Source organism: Sinocyclocheilus anshuiensis, unplaced genomic scaffold, assembly GCF_001515605.1.
Source record: "Sinocyclocheilus anshuiensis isolate Anshui unplaced genomic scaffold, SAMN03320099.WGS_v1.1 scaffold557, whole genome shotgun sequence".
NCBI lineage: Eukaryota > Metazoa > Chordata > Actinopteri > Cypriniformes > Cyprinidae > Sinocyclocheilus > Sinocyclocheilus anshuiensis.
The window spans coordinates 810481-830546 of record NW_015540883.1 but is presented as its reverse complement, the minus strand read 5'-3'; the positions used below and the strand labels follow the sequence as shown (position 1 = coordinate 830546).

The 20066-nt window shown below is 39.8% G+C and overlaps 2 protein-coding genes across 4 annotated transcripts in view; one reads left to right on the top strand and one right to left on the bottom strand.

Moving 5' to 3' along the window:
* Positions 1–279: 279 nt before the first annotated feature.
* On the bottom strand, positions 280–2419 carry LOC107688587 (ankyrin repeat and SOCS box protein 12-like). Its single transcript, XM_016486296.1, has 3 exons — positions 2350–2419; positions 1346–2167; positions 280–459 (listed from the first exon to the last, which is right to left on the bottom strand). Exons 2-3 carry the CDS (start codon positions 2136–2138, stop codon positions 326–328), a joined length of 927 nt encoding a protein of 308 aa, XP_016341782.1. The 5' UTR covers positions 2139–2167; positions 2350–2419; the 3' UTR covers positions 280–325.
* Positions 2420–4641: 2222 nt separating this feature from the next.
* Positions 4642–20066, top strand: part of LOC107688582 (moesin-like) — a 20509-nt gene continuing 5084 nt past the window's right edge. The window contains exons 1-12 of one of the 3 annotated variants that reach the window (XM_016486290.1): positions 4642–4718; positions 5390–5453; positions 5580–5675; positions 6284–6558; positions 6650–6733; positions 6807–6953; positions 7557–7653; positions 7748–7911; positions 17578–17708; positions 18021–18181; positions 19005–19097; positions 19208–19438. In XM_016486290.1, coding sequence (XP_016341776.1) covers positions 5415–5453; positions 5580–5675; positions 6284–6558; positions 6650–6733; positions 6807–6953; positions 7557–7653; positions 7748–7911; positions 17578–17708; positions 18021–18181; positions 19005–19097; positions 19208–19438 — 1518 coding nt within the window. In that variant the 5' untranslated portion in view covers positions 4642–4718; positions 5390–5414. Of the gene's footprint in view, positions 4719–5377; positions 5474–5579; positions 5676–6283; positions 6559–6649; positions 6734–6806; positions 6954–7556; positions 7654–7747; positions 7912–17577; positions 17709–18020; positions 18182–19004; positions 19098–19207; positions 19439–20066 lie in introns of those variants that run through there. The other 2 variants (XM_016486289.1, XM_016486288.1) reach the window with 2 other exon arrangements.

Below are 20066 nucleotides of genomic sequence, written 5' to 3'. Positions count from 1 at the left end.
AAATCATGTAGTAAACGATTGTTATCGGACAAAATGAATGAACAAAGTATCTGAAGTGATGTTTAAGCATTATTTATAGCCATCGCTGGAAGACATTCTAGAGGTCGAATTCCCCTTCACATCTTGAAGTATTATATTATTCAAATAAACATCTTGTCGAAGGTCCACGGAAAGACAGTTCAGCTGCAAACCTTGTAATCATTTCAACCATTAGAGGGCAGAGTTTATCTTTCACATTAATTTACTCTACATCAACAAAAGAAGAACATAACCTACTCCATTGTTGCATTATCCACATACTCATATTTTATTAAAGGTAGGAAAATCAGGAGACATGATTCAAATAGTCCTTCAATATTTTGGGAATATCCAGACAATCTATGCAGCACATTTTGTTTTCCATGGGAAGGAACTTCCATAAAGAAAGTCGAGCCTGAGACATCAGTGTTTTTGGACAAACTGCGTATAGAGAGGATTTGATGTTACAGTCACATAGGAACGAATGACAGCATGAAAGTAAAGCACACACACACACACTCACTCACTCACTCACTCACTCACACACTCACTCACTCACACACACACACACACACACACACACACACACACACACACACCCACCCCTGTGAGAACCTCTCACACACTGAGTGGTTTTCATCCTAAATGCTACATAACTGTTTCACCCTAATCCATGAGCGTAGCTTGACATTTATGCTGGGAGGAATGAGGGGTTTACTGGAAATCATCAATGCAATCATCAACACGTGAAGATTTAATGAGGCGAGCCCTGTTCAGTTTAGTATCGATTGTTTGTTTGTTGCTAAACAATTGGCTGTTATATTATTTTCTAACACTGCATCGTTACGCACTGTATAGCTCCGGCACCAAAACATACCATAACATTTTCAAATGATTAAAATGCAGTGTTCTACCTAGTTATGAGCCTTATCTTTTCAGCTCACTGGAAGTCAAACATCCATTTATGCCACACAGCAGTCAGTTAAGCTACCAAAGCAGATTCAGCTTCACTACACACATGAGAGTGAGGGAAAGTATTATTTTTTATTTATTTTTCACATCACTGATGATGTGTCCAGGAGCATCACATGGTGGTGGATATTAAAATAATAGATATTAACGATTTAAAGTCTATTAAATTACTCAGATGATTTATTTTGGATCTGAAAATATGTATATCTATTTTTTTTTTTGCCTCCCCGCAAATTACGCCCATGCACGAAACCTAAACCTCGCCTTACACACACATTAACGTCAGCAGATTTAAGTGCAGATGGAGTGTAAAAAATAATTTCTGGTGAACAACACAAATGTTTTACAGACTTACCTCTCTCTTTGAGCAGAAGCAGCACTGCTTCATTCTGTCTGGTTGTTTTATCTGCAATTACCGTGGGCTGATAGACGTTTGCTCCAAAGTCTACGAGCAGCTGGATGTATTGTGGCCCGCAGTCGTATCTAAGACACATCTCCAGCACAGTTTTAGGCTGCTTGATCCGGCTCAGCATCTTTTCTTCAGTACAGTTGTAGTCCGGGTTCGCTCCATGCTGCAGTAACAGTTTGAAGCACTCCAGATGGCCGTAACAAGCTGAAATGTAGAGCGGCCCTCGGCAGGCCATGGCATTGGAGGCCCAGTCTGGGATCTTGGGCTTGACGTCTACATCGGCTCTGTGTTGCAGGAGCTCTCTCAGGATGTCCACGTCGCCCTCTCTGGCCGCGGTGAACACCGGGGAGCAGTTGTTATACGGGCTGCCATTAGGGTCGGCACCAGCTTTCAATAAAGCAACAACACAGTCTAGGTGTTTGCCAGCGACGGCTGTGAAAAGTGGAGTCTGAGCTTTGACGTCCAGGCTGTCGACCTCGGCCCCGTGAGCCAGGAGCAGCTCCAGACAGCGCAGGTGACCCTGAGACGCAGCCGTCCGCAGCGGAGTGACCGGCACGCCCCAGCCGCTGCGGAGGTTAACACACCTCCTGTACCTGTCCTGAGACACGAGGTCTGTGAGGAGTTTGTCATCGTCTTTAAAGACAGCCTGATTCAGTTCCTGACTGCAGTTGGTGTCTTCCTCCTCATGCTCTTTGGGTTGAAGAAGAGAAAAGATCTTAGATATGTCCATCAAACTCATGCTGGTGGGCTTCTCCAAACTGCTCAAGTCTCCATTCCATCAGACAGCAAAAAAGAAAGAATGAATTCATTTATTTATTTCTGTCAAGCTCTGCGACATAGAAAAGGAGCACAATTGTTTTTGCATTTAATCCCACAGGTATATTCAGACCATCAGTACGATTATGAGTGTGATATTGCTTTAATAAAGAGTAAATGTTTGAGGAGCTTACCTTTTAGACACGATATTGCCAGTTACTTTGTCTATTTTTATTTTATTTCCGAATGTAAGAGGATGAACCGCTGCACGTCTGTGAACAACAAAGTCTCTGTGTTTCAGTGAATCAATGTTTTTGAGTACATCGCTTGGGCAGTCAAATTTGATATATGTGACCCTGGACCACAAAACCAGTCATAAGGGTCTTTTTTTTTGTTTATTTATACACCAATAAATACTGAATAAATAATCTTTCCATTGATGTATGGTTTGTTAGGAGAGGACAATATTTGGTCAAGATACAACTATTTGGAAATCTGGAATCTGAGGGTGCAAAAAAATCTAAATATTGAGAAAATCATCTTTAAAGTTGTCCAAATGAAGTTCTTAGCAATGCATATTACTAATCAAAAATTAAATTTTGATATATTTACAGTAGGACATTTACAAAATATTTTCATGGAACATGATCTTTACTTAATATCCTAATGATTTTTGGCATAAAACAATAATCAATCATTTTGCCCCATACAATGTATTTTTGGCTATTGCTACAAATATACCCCAGCGACTTAAGACTGCTTTTGTGCTCCAGGGTCACAAATACTGTTGGATTTATTATAGAATGAGTATAGTTTTTTTTTCTGTACTTCGCAAATACTGACTAGAATAAACATGGATTTTTTTTTCTACATATATAATTCCTGTTTTCAACAATTAATGGATGAAAACAAGGAACACTTCGTACAGTTACACTTGGTATGTGCTAAATAAAATATTGTTTAAACATTTAAATGAAATATGCTGACACAAGTCATTTATTTATTTATTCCACTCTGATTATTTGTAAAAAAGTTTCAATGCATGCTTAGATATGAGTTCAGATTTTTTTTTTTTGTTGTTGTTGCTTTTATTCATTTTGACTGTGTTGGCAGATATACTGTACAGTGTCCCATCGACATGGGCTCGTATATTATAACACAGCTTTACAGCTGAGCACACTATATATATATATGTGTGTGTGTGTGTGTGTGTGTGTGTGTAACAGTAATTGTTACAGAATGTGGCAGTCAAATGAAATGCACGATGAAGGAGAATTCTAGGAACAGATTTTAATGGTAAACTAACAGGAGAACAAGCATCTATACAACCACACTCTACTACTAATGAGAACGAACAGAGAAAGAGGGAGAACTCAGGGTTTTTATACATAGGCCAAACAAAGGAAGGCGCATCCTTTGTGTTCCTGTGTCCAACTATATCGATTATACATGCTTGCACACAAAATGCTTCAAACAGCTGACTACACCTCAGCTGACTGCATGTCTGCCAATGTGTACTTGTGTTGAACCTCAACAAAAATACCCTTATAAATTATTGCATACTGTAAATGTTATTTCTATTGCTTTCTTTTTTCCTGATGGTGAATTCCTACACAAGGCTTTAATCTGAAGAGAGATTCCTGGGCTGCCATTGGATTAGAGGCACAATGGAGCACATTAACTAGAGTAATCCTGGCCAATATTGCAAGTCCTTTCATATGACTCTGACGAGAGCAGACTGCTTTTTAATTTAATTTCATTTATATATTCTTGTAACCACTTCCTAACCCTAAACATAACAGTTGCTAAACCTCTTGAAATATTTAACCTTTGTATCAATATATGGGCACCTATTTTCTGGTTTTAAATTCAGTTTTCTTAGAAAGAAAAGCCTTTTTTATAGATATATACACAATAACCTATGAAAAACCTAAATGTAGCACTTCTCATCTGGTGTGCAACTGGCTTAAAGTTCAGGAAACTGTAAAACTGTTTGTGCTACAAACTAGCGTGTTTATGATAACGATAATGAATGAAAATAATATGATAACAAATACTAGTTTGCAACGTCAAGCTGCATAATGAACTGTTTCTGCACAGATAAAATAACTAAGTGGCCGATGCTGGAAGCCTTACACACTGTAGTTTAAAACGGGCGCATTCACTCTTACGTTAAAAATAAGACATAAAAGAAAAAGAAAATAAACATTGAATTATTTCCATGGATCTACTCTTTGCTCCTGTTTGTTTCAGGTTTGATTCAGAGCTCGTCTGATGGAATAGAATTTAAACTGCTGTCTTCGGTATTGCAGGATTAAACTATTGGTTTCACTTTATCTGTGCAACCTTTCAATCATGCATACATGCTCTTTCATACACTGCGTAAGAAGCTGCTTTAATCTGAAGAGAGATTCCTGGGCTGCCATTGGATTAGAGGCACAATGGAGCACATTAACTAGAGTAATCCTGGCCAATATTGCAAGTCCTTTCATATGACTCTGACGAGAGCAGACTGTTACGAGAAGACAACAGTGAGGAACTATAAAAATATCGTCAAATGTCTGTGAGTATCGATTATATATTTATTGTTGCAGATTCATTCATTCATTTTTGTAGATTCATTAATACGGATCAGTTTTGCTTTTCAAAAATGTTGACCTAGGCTATGTGTTAAATCAGTAAGAGAAAATATTTGTTGTACTCTCGCTCCCTCTCTCGAATAAAAACTTCATCTTTTTCAAATACTCTTGTTTAAAACATGCGTATTGAAGCTTTGTGTTATTTGAGTTGAGTTGAATGGAATGTGGTGGTTCACAGTTTAGGACTACTGCCTAGTTCAAACCTTTTAGTTAATTTGGATGTTATTATGAAATACTACCAAACCAAATAAAGCTACAATCATAACTCAATTTTGGGTCTTTTCACACTGTGCTCCACCCTGGGATAACTTCGTTCTAAAACCAGCTTTTAACCCCAAGTTTTGAGACGTGACCCCGGGTATCTTGATGCGCCTCTTCTGAATGCTAGTGTTTTGTTTAGCTTTATGCGAGTTTAATGCCCATCTTTCATCTCAAAGGCTTCTATATCTTCTGAAGTTATCTTTGATTTGGGTGTTACTTTTCAAGAAATGATGGTGCTGTATTCAGTTGTCCAAAATGCAGCTGACCCTATCTACAGCTGCTTTTACAATAGATTTAACAATGTCATGTGTTATTGCACATCATGTATTTTCAGATAAACGTAAGGGTCACTACAATGGATGCTGAGCTGGAGTTTGCCATTCAGCACAGTACAACTGGTAAACAACTTTTTGACCAAGTATGTATTTTGCATGGAATTTAGACAAAAGCCATCAAATGCAACATTGACCGTAGATCCTAAAGAGTGAACGATCAGTGACATCTTTGCATTTGTCCTCCTGAAGGTTGTGAAAACGATTGGACTTCGAGAGATCTGGTACTTTGGACTGCAGTATCAGGACAGCAAGGGCTTCTCTACATGGCTGAAACTCAATAAGCGGGTTAATCTTCATCGTATTTGCTTTTTTTTTTTTTGACAGAAATAATTGGTAGTCATCATTAAACACTAACTGTGACTATGTAAGCATGCAATATAAAAAAAGATGCATCAGAGGTTTAAAAAAAAAAAATCTCTATATCCATAATCTATATATATATTTTCTTCAACAAAAATGAGTACAAAAAATATAGACCTTCACAAGTTTTCATGCTTGTGGTTGCCAGATGTCAAAACTTTAATCCCCTTATCCCCGTTTCTCATAAAAAGACACATTTTCTGCCCAGTGTTTTACTGAGTAGCATGACCCTGCAATACAGTAATCAAGCCCCTGTCCCTTTAATAGCCAATGCTAAAAGTAAAAAAAAAAAAAAAAAAATTCCCAATAAAGTCTCTTGACAGTACACATTTTATGTGCAAAAACTACATTCTCTGTAAATAGCAACTCTCTATTTTTATGTATTTTACAATACTATTTTCTGTTCATATTATTGTTAATGTGTAATAGTAATTGTATTTCCGTGATTACAGAGTTTTCATTTGCATCAGTTTAATGGCACTTAAAAGAACATAGTGAAACACATCTAACAAATACTTGTGTTTGTATGTTAGGTGACTGCTCAAGATGTCAGAAAAGAAAACCCATTGCTGATTAAATTTCGAGCAAAGTTCTACCCTGAGGACGTGGCTGAAGAGCTGATTCAGGAAGCTACGCAGCGTCTTTTCTTCCTCCAGGTGAAAGAGGGGATCTTGAATGATGATATCTACTGTCCACCTGAGACGGCCGTTCTCCTGACCTCATACGCTGTGCAGATGAAATACGGTGAATACAACAACGAATATCACGTGCCTGGATATTTGTGCAGAGACAAACTGCTGCCACAAAGGTGTTGTTCTATTCTTTGAACACCAACTAAGATCACATTATTGTGTTGTGTTTTGAAAGCTGCTGTTTTACATGTAAATACCTTCTTCTAGAGTTCTTGAACAACACAAACTGACTAAAGAGCAGTGGGAAGAACGAATCCAGGTGTGGCATGAGCAACACAAAGGCATGCTCAGGTAGAAACTTCACAACGTCTGAACCTAAAGCTAGTTGTTTGAGTACATGGTCAGTAAAGCTTTATCTCCACAGAGAGGACGCTATGATAGAATACTTGAAGATTTCCCAGGATCTGGAGATGTATGGAGTGAACTATTTCAGCATCAAAAACAAAAAAGGATCTGAGCTGTGGTTGGGTGTTGATGCTTTGGGACTCAACATATATGAACGTTCAGATAAGTACACCTTTATCTATATTTTATTTGCAATACAACTAATTAGATTTGTTATAAATTCTGTGCAATGAACTGTGCCCAAGTGTGCCACACACATCCTGAAAAGTGAAGCCAAAATATTTTGATCACCATCTGGTGTCTGGCTGCAGGATAGGTCATAAACCCTACCTTCTCCATGAAAACAAATGGGAAATAAGCCAAACTAAAAAATCTAATTACAAATCAAATGCATTTTTACCAAAGTTTTTTTCCATCATTTTAGGTGGTTCTTATAATGCTGATGTATGTTCAAGTGCTCGTTTTTCTAATAAGTTTGCTTCTAATTAGTTATTTGATGTTATAAAAAATGGGGTGTGGCGTCATGATTGTGAGCTTGTGATTGGGTCTGCGGGAGTTTGGGCGGGACTTTGATATCTCTCACTATTCTCTCGGTCTCCACCTCACGATCACTACTGTGCAGACTCAGGCTCCAAATTACGTCACTGACACAAGCAGCCATACTGGGATTTGTTGGCTTCACTTTTCTATAGTGGAAGGAAGTGGAGACGCGTCCATCTTTTATTAGAGTCTATGACCATGCCATGTTAGTATTCCTGTTTTTCAACAGGCTGACACCTAAGATTGGATTCCCTTGGAGTGAGATACGGAATATTTCTTTCAATGACAAGAAATTTGTCATTAAACCCATAGACAAAAAATCACCGGTAATTAAGTATAAAAAAATTAACCCTTCTTTCATTCATTCATTCATTCATAGTCTTTCATCTGCTGCATTACATTTCCTTTGCTCAACCACAGGACTTTGTGTTCTATGCACCTCGTCTGCGCATTAACAAGCGTATCCTGGCTCTGTGCATGGGAAATCATGATCTTTACATGCGACGCCGCAAGCCAGACACCATTGAGGTGCAGCAGATGAAAGCGCAGGCCAGAGAGGAGAAGAACAAGAGACAACAAGAGAGGTGACAACATTTATAACAGATACATCACACATAGCATCTCCAACACTGTTTTTGTGATACCAAAGACAAAATCACTTTATATAGGACACTGTCTTTCATGCAGACTCAATAATTGTGTATCTTTTATGAAAGTAAATCATTAACACAATAGCTCTGTTCAAAAACTTAGTGACCTGCCTAGCTAGACAGGTTTTTAAAGCGTTGTGGGCATGCTCCTAATGTCAAGGCTGTTCCATAAGATAGGCAGTAACATTAGGCTGCCTTATCCACCTTATTTTTACGGTAAGAGCGGATGCAGCCATTTGTAAATTTTATGGGTCTGGCTTTCGTTGTCATCTGCTTCCAGCTATTTTTAGTTGTACAAAACAGCTCGTTTTGCTGCTTGATATTGCATATTGGTGTGTCTTACCATATTATTTTAATGTGTTATCTTAATTATGAACACACTGGTTTGTAGTGCAAACAGTTTTACCATTTACTGCACGTTGTTATTCTTCTCGTTATTTCCCTAATGAACTGGAAGTCTCACACATTCACAGAAAACGGCTTACTTCCGCAATGAAAAATAAGGTGGATAAAATACGTAGTTTTGGCAAATTTTTAAGGTTGCATTGCAATTTTTCTTCACAGAAATGCAGTCCCAGAATTGAATCAAATTATTACAAAATTATTAAGGTGAGAGAAATGCTGATTGTATCATTGCACTGCAAATAAATAAATTGCTGCAATGGTTGCTGCAAGAAAGCCACGTATTCCTTATATATTCCTTTAATATACAGGGCACAAGCATATTCCACTGGTTGCAATTGGCTGTATGAGCTTCGGCCTTTTCCCAATTAACCCCGGCTTGCTCTAAGTCCTCTTTGAACATGCTTCGCCAGGTCTCATTTGGCCTTCCTCACCTTCGGCATCCATTGGATGACGTCAATGTCATTGTGGTCAAGTCATGTCAAGTCAAGTCACCTTTATTTATATAGCGCTTTATACAATACTGATTGTGTCAAAGCAGGAAAATAGTGTGCTGATAATGAAAGAGGACAATAGTAAACACTCAGTTTTTCACTTAAAGTCAATTCATCATTGATTCAGTGATGTCATCGTCCAGCTCAGTTCAGTTCAAATAGTATCTGTGCAATCAATGTTGCCAGAAATTAAGTGTCCCCAACTAAGCAAGCCAAAGGCAACAGTGGCAAGGAACCAAAACTCCAACGGTGACAGAAATGGAGAAAAACCTTGGGAGAAACCAGGCTCAGTCGGGGGGCCAGTTCTCCTCTGACCAGACCAAACCAGCATGGTGTGGTTTAATTCCAGGCTGCAGCACAAGTCAGATTGTGCAGAGGACTTGTCTGGTTCCTGTGGTCTTGTGCCGATGGTTGTCGAGGTGACGCAGTCTTCGCAGGGGATCTGTCTCTCTAGTTGACATGGTCTCCACTGACATTCAGGGCTGTAGAGGTCGTCTCTAGGTGCTGATCCACCATCTGATCTGGATACAGACTGGATCCGTATGGCTACGGTGACCTCAGAATAAGAATGAAACAGACTAATATTAGCGTAGGTGCCATTCTGTGGTCTTTGCTAGATATTGATCTGATTGCCGCAGAATGTGACCTGCCAGTTTGATGTGACGATTAGACACAATGGCGGAAAGTCTGTGGTTTTTACCCTTGCAGGATCTCTTGGTTTGAGACATGGTACATGGTGCAGAGAATGCATCTGAGGCAGCACTGCTGGAACACGTCCAACTTGTGTACAATGGGCACTGTGTTTTTCCAGGTCTCGCAGGCATTGATTGTCATCAGTAGCATGATGACACAACCTCCTGAGCCTATATAATGGTGCAGTGAAAAAGTGATGATCAATAACATCAGTGACATTAATACAGATATTAGAGTCAATGGGCAAGTACTCAAGACTTGCAGAGCTTCAAGTACCTATGAGTGATTGTCTCTGATGAAGGATTCAGGCAAGAAGTTCTTGCCAGTATAGCTCAAACAACTGCTCCACTGACATGCCTCAAGCCCATCTGGAAAGACAAAAACATCGGTCTTAGAGAAAAACTGAGATGACAAGTGAGCACAGTAATCTTAATTTTAATCTATGCTTGTGAATCATGGACACTCAAATTAGAGACCTGCGCAGGATGGATTTTTCAGTCCCACTCCTGCAAAATTATGCCATGTTCTCCTGCTCCCACCCATGACATTCACATTTTACCCCACTTCCACCCACAAAAGCCCACAGGTAAAAGTACAGGTTGATTCCCTTTCATGGGAACTTCGAACTGCGTCCTCTCGGGGTCGCTATGGGGGAACGCCTCGTCGTGACCCGTGTCTGAGGCATACATTGAAAAAACACCCACTCGTTGGCCGGTGACAGCCATGACGCCCTAACAGGTAAGTATTTTGGGGTATGTAGCCTAGGCCTTTGGCCGTAGGGAATAACGTCACTGACAGCTGTCTAACGTCCCAGGGGCAACTCCCATAGCAATATGGTAGAGTTGGTACTTAGTGCTCGCCATGGTTCTGGTATGCACTCCCCTCAGCATGGTGGCGTGGGTATACCGTTCCCCATAGCGACCCCTAGAGGATGCAGTTCGAAGTTCCCATGAAAGGGAACGTCTCAGGTTACTTATGTAACCATGGTTCCCTGAGTAGGGAACGAGACACTGCGTCCTCTAGGTTTCTTGCCATGCTGCGGTACGCAAGCTTCAGACGAAGAAGTGAATGATGTGTGCTCACGGCGCCTATTTATACTATAGTCGCTCCGGTAGTGACGTCATGGCTGTCGCCAGCCAACACGTTGGTGTTTTTTCAATGTATGCTTCAGACACGGGTCACGACGAGGCGTTCCCCCATAGCGACCCCTAGAGGATGCAGTGTCTCGTTCCCTACTCAGGGAACCATGGTTACATAAGTAACCTGAGACGTTTTTCAGTATCTCTAATTGCCAGTGCTCCTCTGTTAATTTGGTATTTTTCTACTTGCTCTCCTGTTGAATAAAAAAGAAGAAGAAAGAAACCAAGAACAAACAAAAATGATTAATTATCCCTTTAACTTTTAGAATATATATTTAGGCCAAGTCAGAAATAATAACAATTTTACAATGGAAGATAATAAAAAAATAAATAAATGGACCTTCACATGGACCTTTAAAGCCAAACAGAAAAGCATTTAGCTATATACTATTTAAGAATATACATAAAGCCTTTTTTCCTTTAGCAATGGCTATTCAAACATTAAACAATAACTATTCCTATCCCCTAATAACAAACCAGGCCTCTCTTCAATATTAAAAAAATAATAATAAACCGAATTAACAATAACTAAATAAATAAATAAATATGTAGGCCTACTTAATGTGTCCATGTCATTCACTGATGTCATTCACCAAGGTATTCAGATAAATGCGTCTCTGCTCCAGTATGCGACTGCAAATACTAAAAGCTCTCTCCTGCTGAGATGCAAAGTACATGGCAAATTCTTGAAAAGCAGCCATTTTTGCTGGTGACAGTCTGTGTTTTCCTCATCAAACCCCAATTCATCAACTAGCACTAGCTTTGACAGCATGGACCACAGATTTCATTATCATCTTTAGCTAGCACAGTTTTGGATTGAGGAATATCACTATTTTGTAGAGCATGTAAATTCCACTTTCCACTTCCACTTCCCCAGATGTTGCACACAAGTCACAATGCAATTTCAGTGAGAATGGAGTCAGCCCTGGCTGCTCTGCAGTGGTTTCTTGGTCTTACAGACCGTGGCAGAACTAGAGATGTACTTAAGGTCAAATTGTCTGACCCAAGTTATTGGTGGCATATTTAAATAGCTTCAGAAAAGAGTATGGTTGACTGTTTAGTATAACAGGATTGTTGCAATGTCACCATACTGTTGAAACACAGATTCTAGCATTTTAAAATTATAATTCCATCTTGTCTCCACTGTCTACTTTAGAGACATACTTAACTTGACTTGCAGGCCACAATGTTTGAAGTTGTTTTTTCACAACTTTCAGAAGCTGCCATTTTTGGATGTTTTATCCATCACAGAGAACAAGAATTCACATGAAAGATGTTGTAGATTACCTGCAGCTGCTTTAAGTTTTCACAAAGACACCAAAGGAAAATAAGCACTTTTGGGATACATGAGATCCTTCCGAAGATGAGAGGAGAAGGAAGAGAATCTGTCACTCTGCTTAGAGAGTTTCTTTTAAATACAAGAGATCTTGAAAACCAATTTTATTCATTCTTCTAAATGGGTCAGTATCAGTTTCAGTTTTTGTTGTTCTTCTTGTATTTACATGGCTTTAACCAGCAGATGTCCTCATCGTGCTATGTTTCAAATGCATGCAATCTCTGTGATGATGAGCTTCTCTGTTGTCTGCCATTTAATGCATGAGCCCTTTAAATTTGAATGGATTGATTGGCTGTCAGTGTTTTATTGTTCATCAGCTGAAATAAAATGTTCCGAACGTGATCCCAACATTATTGTTCCTTTCTATTGTTATCATTATAGTTGTGGTGTGGACTCTCACTATTATCTTAAATGTATAATGATTTTAAGGACTTTATAGTTAATGTTATTGTTATTTTTCTTGGTGTGAATGGGCCTGAAGTCGTAGTTTGTTTCTATGTAATGTATTGTGGCTGATAGGAAAAGGTCTTCTGATGGTTTTTGGTCCATATGTCAGTTGCCACAGTGCATCAATATTCCACAACTGTCACGGTCATGTCATCGGCAACAGCTCTTCTTCATGTTTGTGTCTTTTCTTTCCATCACACATTTGCAATTTTGGCTGCTGTCAAAGAGGTGTTGCACTAGTTTATTAAAATCTTGGACAAGGACAGTGTCATAAGGTCTTAGGTTGGCACAAAGAAAGTCAACACATTTTTATGTTGTTACATCTTTTAGTGCACTTGACATTTGACACTGCCTCCATCAGAGGCAGCCCTGGAGCAGTCACGCAAGGCAATGAAACTAACTTGTGCAGTGCGGCAAACTGGGTGAAAGGGACGGGCCATTCAGCCTCATCTAGCCAGTGCTGGGGAAGTTCACAGCATATTTCAGTCCTCAGCAAACCTAAGCCGAGGAGCCACCACTCTTTTCACCAGCAGTAGCCGACAAAGCAGGCTGGTCTCAGCACTAACAGTTGTCAACCTCCAAAGTCACACTTTATGCCTCAGTTCCTTGCTCACTGGGGCCAGTGTACCCAGTGCGCTTGGGTGATCAATACCATAGGTTCAGTTACAGGCTCCACTTCAGAACAAAGCCCCCATGTTAACCATATTGTTCCAACAGTCTTGAAAGAAAATGCGGAGTGTAGGTCCCTCTTGGCAGAGGTCACAACACCCTTGTGAAAAGGAGCAAAAACACTCCTGCTCTCTGAGTTGGTAGGGTGGGGATTTCATTCAACCTACTTTCTCATTCCAAAAAAGGATAGAGGTTGACAACCTTGAGTCTTGAATTTGAAAAGGTTCAACAGGTATCTACAAAGACTACCTTTTCAGATGTTGAATCTGTCAACCCTCTTCACAAGAATAAGGCAGGGGGCTGGTTCACCACAGTGGACCGCCGGGATGCCTATTTTCATATTCCCATCCACAGGAAGCACCTCACATTTTTCTTTCAAGACAAGTCATACGAGTACAAGATTCTTCCCTTTGGCTGTCTCTAGCTCCTTGTAGTTTTACAAAGTGCATGAATGCAGCATTTATTTTCCTCCATCAGCAGGGAATTTGAAAGTGAAAGTGAAGTGACATGTGGCCAAGTATGGTGACCCATACTCGGAATTTGTGCTCTGCAATTAACCCATCTAAGTGCACACACACACAGTAGTGAATATTACTGCGGCGCCCGGGGAGAAGTTGGGGGTTCAGTGCCTTGCTCAAGGGTCTCACCTCAGTTGTGGTATCGAAGGTGGAAGAGAGCTGGTTATTCATTAATTGGTGGCGCTGGTTATTCCCCCACCGACAATTCCTGCCGGACATGAGACTCGAGCCCGCAACCTTCGGGTAACAAATCCAACTCTCTAACCATTAGGCCACAACTACCCCCCAAAACTGCCAATTTGCATCATTAATTACTTGGACGATTGACTGATATGTGCCCCAAACAAAGAATTGAACATCAAAATTGTTCAAGGGAAAAAATAATGAAGGATCAACCAAGATCAGTTGTGGAGCCATGTGGTGAAATTGCCCGTTTCAAGGTTGGGAGCCTTTTTAGGCAGAAGTTCATATAAACCTGTTGGAAATGGAAGCTGTGCATCAAGCTTTGGGAAAACAGTGTGCACAGAGAGAGGGAGTACGCACTCTCTATCTCTCCATGGCAAGGCCAAAGATCTACTCTTATGGGCACATGCACAGGGTCTTTCCGTGAGGGCCTTACATCTTCCAGGAGTGGAAGCCTATCTTCTGTCAAGGGGAGGACCCAGACCAGGAGCATATAATTGGCCTCTGGGCCTTCTTTATGCCTTTCCCCCTTTTCCACTTCGGCTAGCAGTTTTGCTAGCAGTAGCCGTACCAAGATTCAAGAGTCACAAACCAGAGTCTTGCTCGTAGTTCAAGATTAGCCACATCAGCTGTGGATGCCAGATCTGGTTGCGTTGTTCAAGGGCACCCTTCTTCTATATACATCTTCTTGAATTACCTTGTTTCTTGTCTCTGAATGAAATGGTGTTTACTATTATGTTCTGAGATGAAATCACTGAAGAATTAGCCACATCAAACTGCATCACTTGCTGTTTCGCTAATTCACTGGATTGGCACAATGTGTCAGCATAATCCAAGGTGAGCTCAGATTCTTGTAACAATCATTCTCTTCGTTTCTTATCACATACACCTAAACAATCTGATCAAGAATCAAGAATGGAGTCTCTCAGTTCTTTAAAACTGCAAGTTTTTGCCTTTATCTCGAGGTCTGTAAGAAAGCAATCAAAAGCCTATCCATATTCATATTCTAAATACATATCGTTCATAAGTATCATTCCTCTTTGACAAACAATGCATACGTCCTACGTCATCTGCCCGGAACGGCTTCCACGTACGACAGTTAGCGCAAGCTACAGAAAAGTGGTTATAACGTTTGAAATATGGATATGTTTCTAACAAAAACGCATCAATTCGCTACAGGAGGCTTTTATTCACTCTCCAGAGCCATGTGGAGCACATTTTATTATGGATGGATGCACTTTATTGGACTTCTTTTGGACTGTTGAACAGAAACATCCGCCCACTGCCATTATAAAGCTTAGAAGCTTTATATTTTTTTAATATAACTCCGATTGGATTCATCTGAAAGAAGAAAGTCATATACACATAGGATGCCTTAAAGGTGAGTAAATCCTGGGCTAATTTTAATTTTTGGGTGAACTATCCCTTTAATTTATACAATCCATTACTGCCACTGGATGGAATACACAATATCCTACTCATTACACATGTGTCAAGACCTTTGATCCTGGAAACCATTAATTTTCCGCCATGGAGGAAGAAACCAAGTTACACTTAAATTGCCCAATCAGGGCTCTGAGGAGGTATATAGCCCGTACTCAGTCCTCAAGGAAACAGGGGTGGGTTTCCCAACTATCATCACAAGTTTCATTGAACTATATTGGTGATGACGAAACTTGCGATCATAGTTGCTTTTGGGAAATCCACCCCAGATCAGCTATTGATCTGCTATAAAGCGTCAGCACTGGGCCAGATGATATCAAAACAGGCTGGCCCACTGGGTGGTCAGGGAGAGTGAGATACCATATAGCAATGCGTGTGACTCCTCCTATTAGAGTGGTAGCACATTCCACCAGAGGGATGGCTGCCTCCTGGGCATTATACAAAGGTGAGCCCTTAGAGGAAGTCTGTGCAGCAGCAGGCTGGACTTCCTCACTTACATTTAGGCAGTTTTATCGCCTGAATGTGGCTTCCTCTGTGGCTACCTCTGTCCTACAAATAGGGGGAGGTCTGAGTCCCTAAAACACTTGGTTCTATGAATAAGGTCAAAATTCCACCCAATGTGATCACTCAGGGACTAGGTGGTTCCAGTTGGCAAAATAAGAGAATGTGCTGGTGGTATTGCACCTCTATTTATAGAGGATGATTGCATACAGGTGATTGCAAAACAAAATTTTAGCGCAGTAAACGATTACACTACATGCGTACCGCACCCGAGCCCAACTGAACCGTGTTCTGGCCCACCTCTTCCAAGCGAGCCAGGGATGGCTAAACGAACCGCGCCCAGGGCGTGGTACGGAGCGATCACAGTAGTCCAGGGGTCTGCAACCTTCAACATCAAAAGAGCCATTTTGGCCCCTTTCCCACCGAATAAAATTCACGAGGAGTCACAAAACCTATTTGATCCCTAAAATGAAGATAACACAGCATATAGCTACAGCATATATAGTTTTATATTCAGTTATGTTACAGGGTAGGGGCGTAACAATCATTTCAGAAGTGAGGCGGGCAGAAATGTCAAATGTAATAATAATAATAATAATAATATTTATTTATGTATGCATGTCTAATTGACCAAAATAAAAAACTTTTCTTTTGTCTTACTTTTAATTGGCTAAGAAATAAAATACACTGCTGGACAATAACCAATAATTTGTATTCTATAATATTTTTTATATATATTTTCCTAATGACAATTTTATTATTATGATTGGATTATATACTACAAACCCTTTTTCCATTTTTATCACAGAATAAGGCAGAAAATATATTTTTTATCTTCTGTACTGTTATAAATGTTATGTCAGTTAGCACTGTATCATTCATATAACCTGGAGAAGACTTGAAAAACACACATAAACCATATATTGTCACAATCGTTTATTGTCTTCACGTTTAATCAGTTATGGTTTATGCTTGTTATTCAGCTTAGCTACAGCGATCGCTGGATGACTTTGTCCATATTAGGGATTTCCTGGCACGTCAAAAGTTATTATTACTTCTTTCCGCGAGAGTGCCCTCCGGCTTCGAGTATGAATGAAGCATACACTGCATGAGAGTGTTGAGCGCTCTGTAATGTTCACATCGTTTTGGATATGAATAAAACGTATCCAAAACGATGTGACTATCTTGTATCTTTTCATTTAAATCTATATTTATTCACACTGGCCCTTGAAAACGTCTACGTGAACACACTTGCCTGAAAAAAGTGCAGGGGAAGAGTTTAGATTTTATTAAAAGTTGGGGGAACATGTCCCCCGTGTATTCTATGCCAATGCTACAGGGAGCCACCATGGAGGGGTGAAAGAGCTGCATGCGGCTCCATAGCCGCAGGTTGCCGACCCCTGCACTAGTCAAACGAACCGAGCTTTGGGGGCCAAACACGCTCGGGCATGGTTCAGATCGCCTAGTGTGAGTACAGCCTTAGAGGGTGGTGCTAGTGTCATCAGCCTATGAACTGGCATGATCATATAATCATATACAGGCTTCAGACGTTTAGGGTGTTCCTGTAGTGTCAGTTACTGATGCAGTGTCTCATTTTCTACACAAGGAACAGGGTTACATAATGTAACTGAGACATTCAAATTCAAAATCTTCTTGGAAGTAATATTTGTATTTGATGTGAAAGGACTTTTAGAAAAAGACAGCTCACTAGATTTTGGAACAGAGCATAATGTTCTTCTAGAGGTGACAATGTTTTTAATGCATGTCAATTTTAGAGCACTTCTGGAAAATGAGAAAAAAAGAAGAGAAAATGCAGAGAAAGAAACTGAGAAGATTGCAAGAGAGACGATGGAGCTCATGGAAAGACTTCGACAAATTGAAGAGCAGACCAAAAAAGCTCAAGAGGGTTGCAACTACAAATGTCTACCTAGAACTACAAATGTCACATTAATAGTTAATGGGTTTGGTAAAGTGTGTAATTTCCCCTCAATTAGCGTCACCAAATAGAATTGGAAAAATAGTGGCTATTCTCAAATAGGTTTTCTGAATACACCACCTGTCTGCAATTAGTCACATAGTCCCGCCACACACTGAAGGTTGAGCCATTGTTGTTGTGTAAGGCTGGATTCTCAAACAAACAGAGACACCTTAAATATTTCTATGATATTTTACTTTTCAGAAAAGTTTATTTGTGTAACAGTTTAGTTGTGTCATTCAGAACTGGAAGAGCAGACCAAGCTAGCATTGGAGCTGGAGCGGGAGAGGAAATTTGCTCAGGAAGAAGCTGAGCATCTGGAGAAAGACCGCAGGATTGCAGAAAACGTGAAGTCAGCATTACTGCAGCAATCTGAGAACCAGATGAAGAACCAGGAGAATCTGGTATTACGGAATATGTACTCAAAACCTTTTAGAGATACATTATGATCTTAGATGGTTAGTTCATTTACTCACCCTCATATCATTCCATACATGTATGCATTTCTTTCTTCTTGAGAAACAAAGATATTTTGAAGAGATATCATCTGGAATGACAGAATTCTGTCATTACTCACCCTTATGACGTTCCAAACACATATGGCTATCTTTCTTCTCTTAAAAGAGAAATTATGATGTATACCATGCTGTTTTCCATACAGTGAGGATGGATGATGTCAACTCCAACTTTCAGTCTTTAAGTTCACATATTGTGGCCATTCACAAGTTAAATGTTTTATTTAGGAGACACCTAGAATACAATTGCATTATTCAAAGTTCTAAAAACACCTTATTTTTTGCATACTGTACATTGCTGTAGTACCTCTTTTCACCCTCTGCCTGTGCAATGACCAAAGTGTGATCTCCAGTCACTTCGTCTAGATGGCGTAACGGTGAATTCAATAGTGCTCCAATGATGAGATGGTATGATACGATGGTTTAGTTTATTCACATGAGCAAAAAGATAATAAGCAAAAATAAATAATTAGTACAATGACTTATCTAAACAAACTTATTGTAAACAACGATTGAAACCTTACATCTGCTGGTATCTTCCACAGTTCCACTAGTCCTTTACGTCATCTACTAGGGACGTGATATTTAACAATCTTTCTTACTAACAATCTTTAGCCAGCAAGTGTATTGACATTAACAATAACTTATATGGCTCATACAGCCTGAAACACTCTGTTTTAGTTACATGGAATTAACATTTATAACTTTAAAGGCAACAGAGTTGGCTGAGCTGACATCCAAGATCACTCTTTTGGAAGATGCCAAAAAGAAGAAAGAGGATGAAGCCAGGAAATGGCAGAGAAGGGTGAGAGTGTAAATGTATTTTTGCATCTGTTTTATATGGTTAGCCTCAAGCAAACACATTAGCAGTCTCACAATAGTTCACTGAGCTTTTCTGGATTGATATCTTGGCAGGCGATTATGGTTGAGGTAGACCTGGAGAAGACAAAAGAGGAGTTGAAGAGTAACCTAATTGGGGTCCACATCCAGGCAATGTCCCAGACGGAGAATGACCATGATGAAAATGATGAGAGCAGTGCTGAGGCCAGTGCTGAGCTAACATCCACTGGAACATGTCAAGACCGCAGTGAAGAGCAGCGCATAACAGAAACTGAGAAGAATGAACGTCTGCAGAAGCGCCTACAGGTGAGTTTAAGGGTGTATTCACACCAGGAAAGTCCGCTAGTTCACTTGCTTTGGTCCGGACCAAATACAATGATGATTTTTTGTTTGTTTGGTGCGGTTTGCTTTCACACTGCCCTTTTTTGCAAGTGAACCAGAAATTGTAAACAAAACCACATGTGTGCTAAGGTCATCCATTCATTGGACAGAAATTCTCAAGCAGGGAAAAACAGGAAGTGCAAAAACAGGCTAATCATGGAGATCTTTTGTAGTGCAATTTTTATTCTTTTACTGATTTGGTATTATCAGATACTAACGCAATATGAAGAAACTTATGAGCATCATATGAGACAATGTCATACGATGTTGTAATTACGACTTGCCGAAAATAAAATCTACAGATATAAAATACTTAAAGCATATCACAATGTTAGTTTAAACATTTAACCTAGATAAATGTGCGCTATTAGGTGCATATCCAATCGTTTGTGCGGAGAGTGGAAGCTGAAGCGCGCTTCAGGACATCAGTGGAAACAAATTAAATACGCCGTCATTTTTGCTCATAAAGGTAAGAATAATACATCGTTCGGAACTGTAAAGGGTCTATTTTTATTTGTGTGCACTCACAATATCAAGAAAACGTTGTGCTTTT

What these genes read in the sequence shown, in the direction of transcription:
- LOC107688587 (XM_016486296.1), bottom strand. Translation starts at nt 2,138, where the DNA reads ATGAGTTTGATGGACATATCTAAGATCTTTTCTCTTCTTCAACCCAAA. An exon ending in GCTTCTGCTCAAAGAGAGAG is followed by an intron (nt 460 to 1,345) that starts GTAAGTCTGTAA and finishes CTCTATACGCAG; the next exon opens with TTTGTCCAAAAACACTGATG.